Raw genomic sequence first — 1747 nt, 5'->3', positions numbered from 1 at the left:
ACTGGGATGGACTGGGAATGGATTGGGATGGACTGGGAGGGACTGGGAATGGACTGGGATGGACTGGACTGGGATAAACTGGGAGGGACTGGGAATGGATTGGGACAGACTGGGATGGACTGGGATGGACTGGGATAAACTGGGAGGGACTGGGAATGGATTGGGACAGACTGGGATGGACTGGGATAAACTGGGAATGGATTGGGATGGATTGGGATGGACTGGGATGGGAATGGGGGGGTCTGGGGGGTGGGGGAGGAATTCCCAAAGGGTTCCCAGTTTAATCCCAGTTGCTCCCAGTTGGATTTCCCACTATCCTCAGTCTCTCCCAGTACCAATAGAGGTTTCCAGCCCCATTCCCAGTTAATCCCAGTTTAATTTCCCATTATTCCCAGTACTCCATTTCCCATTATTCCCAGTACTCCCCAGTTCTGAACAAGCTGTTCCCAGTTAATCCCAGTTAATCCCAGTTCAATTTCCCATTATCTCCAGTCTCTCCCGGTACCAATGGACATTCCCAGTTCATCCCAGTTTAATTTCCTGTATTCCCAGTACTCCCCAGTTCTGAACAAGCTCATCCCAGTTCATCCCAGTTCAATTTCCCATTATCCCCAGTACCAATGGACATTCCCAGTTAATCTCAGTCTCTCCCACTGTTCCCAGTACTCCCCAGTTCTGAATAAGCCGTGTCCAGTCAATCCCAGTTCATCCCAGTTAATCCCAGTTTAATTTCCCGTTATCCCCAGTACCAATGGACATTCCCAGTCAATCCCAGTTAATCCCAGTTTACTTTCCCATTATTCCCAGTGTCTCCCAGTACTAATGAAGGTTCCCAGTTAATCCCAGTTTAATTTCCTGCATTCCCAGTACTCCCCAGTCCTGAACAAGCTCTTCTGCCGTCCGGCCAAGCCGTGTCCAGTTCATCCCAGTCCATCCCAGTTAATCCCAGTTTAATTTCCCGTTATCCCCAGTTCTAATGAAGGTTCCCAGTTAATCCCAGTTTAATTTCCCATTATCCCCAGTACCAATGGACATTCCCAGTTTGTTCCCAGTTAATCCCAGTCTCTCCCATTATTCCCAGTACTCCCCAGTTCTGAACAAGCCGTTCCCAGTTAATCCCAGTTTAATTTCCTGTATTCCCAGTACCAGTGGACATTCCCAGTTAATCCCAGTTTAATTTCCTGTATTCCCAGTACTCCCCAGTCCTGAACAAGCCGTGTCCAGTTAATCCCAGTCTGATTTCCCATTATCCCCAGTTCTAATGAAGGTTCCCAGTTAATCCCAGTTTAATTTCCCGTTATCCCCAGTACTAATGAAGGTTCCCAGTTCATCCCAGTTAATCCCAGTTTAATTTCCTGTATTCCCAGTACTCCCCAGTTCTGAACAAGCTCTTCTGCCGTCCGGCCAAGCCGTGTCCAGTTAATCCCAGTTCATCCCAGTTAATCCCAGTTTAATTTCCTGTGTTCCCAGTACTCCCCAGTTCTGAACAAGCTGTTCCCAGTTAATCCCAGTTTAATTTCCCGTTATCCCCAGTACCAATGGACATTCCCAGTTAATCCCAGTTTAATTTCCCGTTATCCCCAGTACCAATGGACATTCCCAGTTAATCCCAGTTTAATTTCCTGTATTCCCAGTACTCCCCAGTTCTGAACAAGCTCTTCTGCCGTCCGGCCAAGCCGTGTCCGGTCCAGGTCCGCGTGGCCGCCCCTCCCCCGCCCGGGGCCGTGCTCAGAGCTTTGGCCATTTA

General features: G+C 48.9%; 1 protein-coding gene across 1 annotated transcript in view; it reads left to right on the top strand.

The window, feature by feature from the left end:
* Nucleotides 1–1607: 1607 nt before the first annotated feature.
* LOC130588007 (cellular tumor antigen p53-like) overlaps nucleotides 1608–1747 on the top strand; it is a gene marked incomplete at both ends in the record, with an annotated part of 3443 nt that continues 3303 nt past the window's right edge. The window contains one exon of the mRNA XM_057388965.1: nucleotides 1608–1745. Within this exon, the coding sequence (XP_057244948.1) occupies nucleotides 1608–1745 (138 nt within the window). The remainder of the gene's footprint in view (nucleotides 1746–1747) is intronic.

Source organism: Malurus melanocephalus, unplaced genomic scaffold, assembly GCF_030028575.1.
Source record: "Malurus melanocephalus ecotype Western Australia unplaced genomic scaffold, MMel_1.1 scaffold_3024, whole genome shotgun sequence".
In the NCBI taxonomy this organism is placed as follows: domain Eukaryota; kingdom Metazoa; phylum Chordata; class Aves; order Passeriformes; family Maluridae; genus Malurus; species Malurus melanocephalus.
Note: the sequence above shows the minus strand (reverse complement) of the source record. Positions and strands in the feature narration are given on the sequence as shown.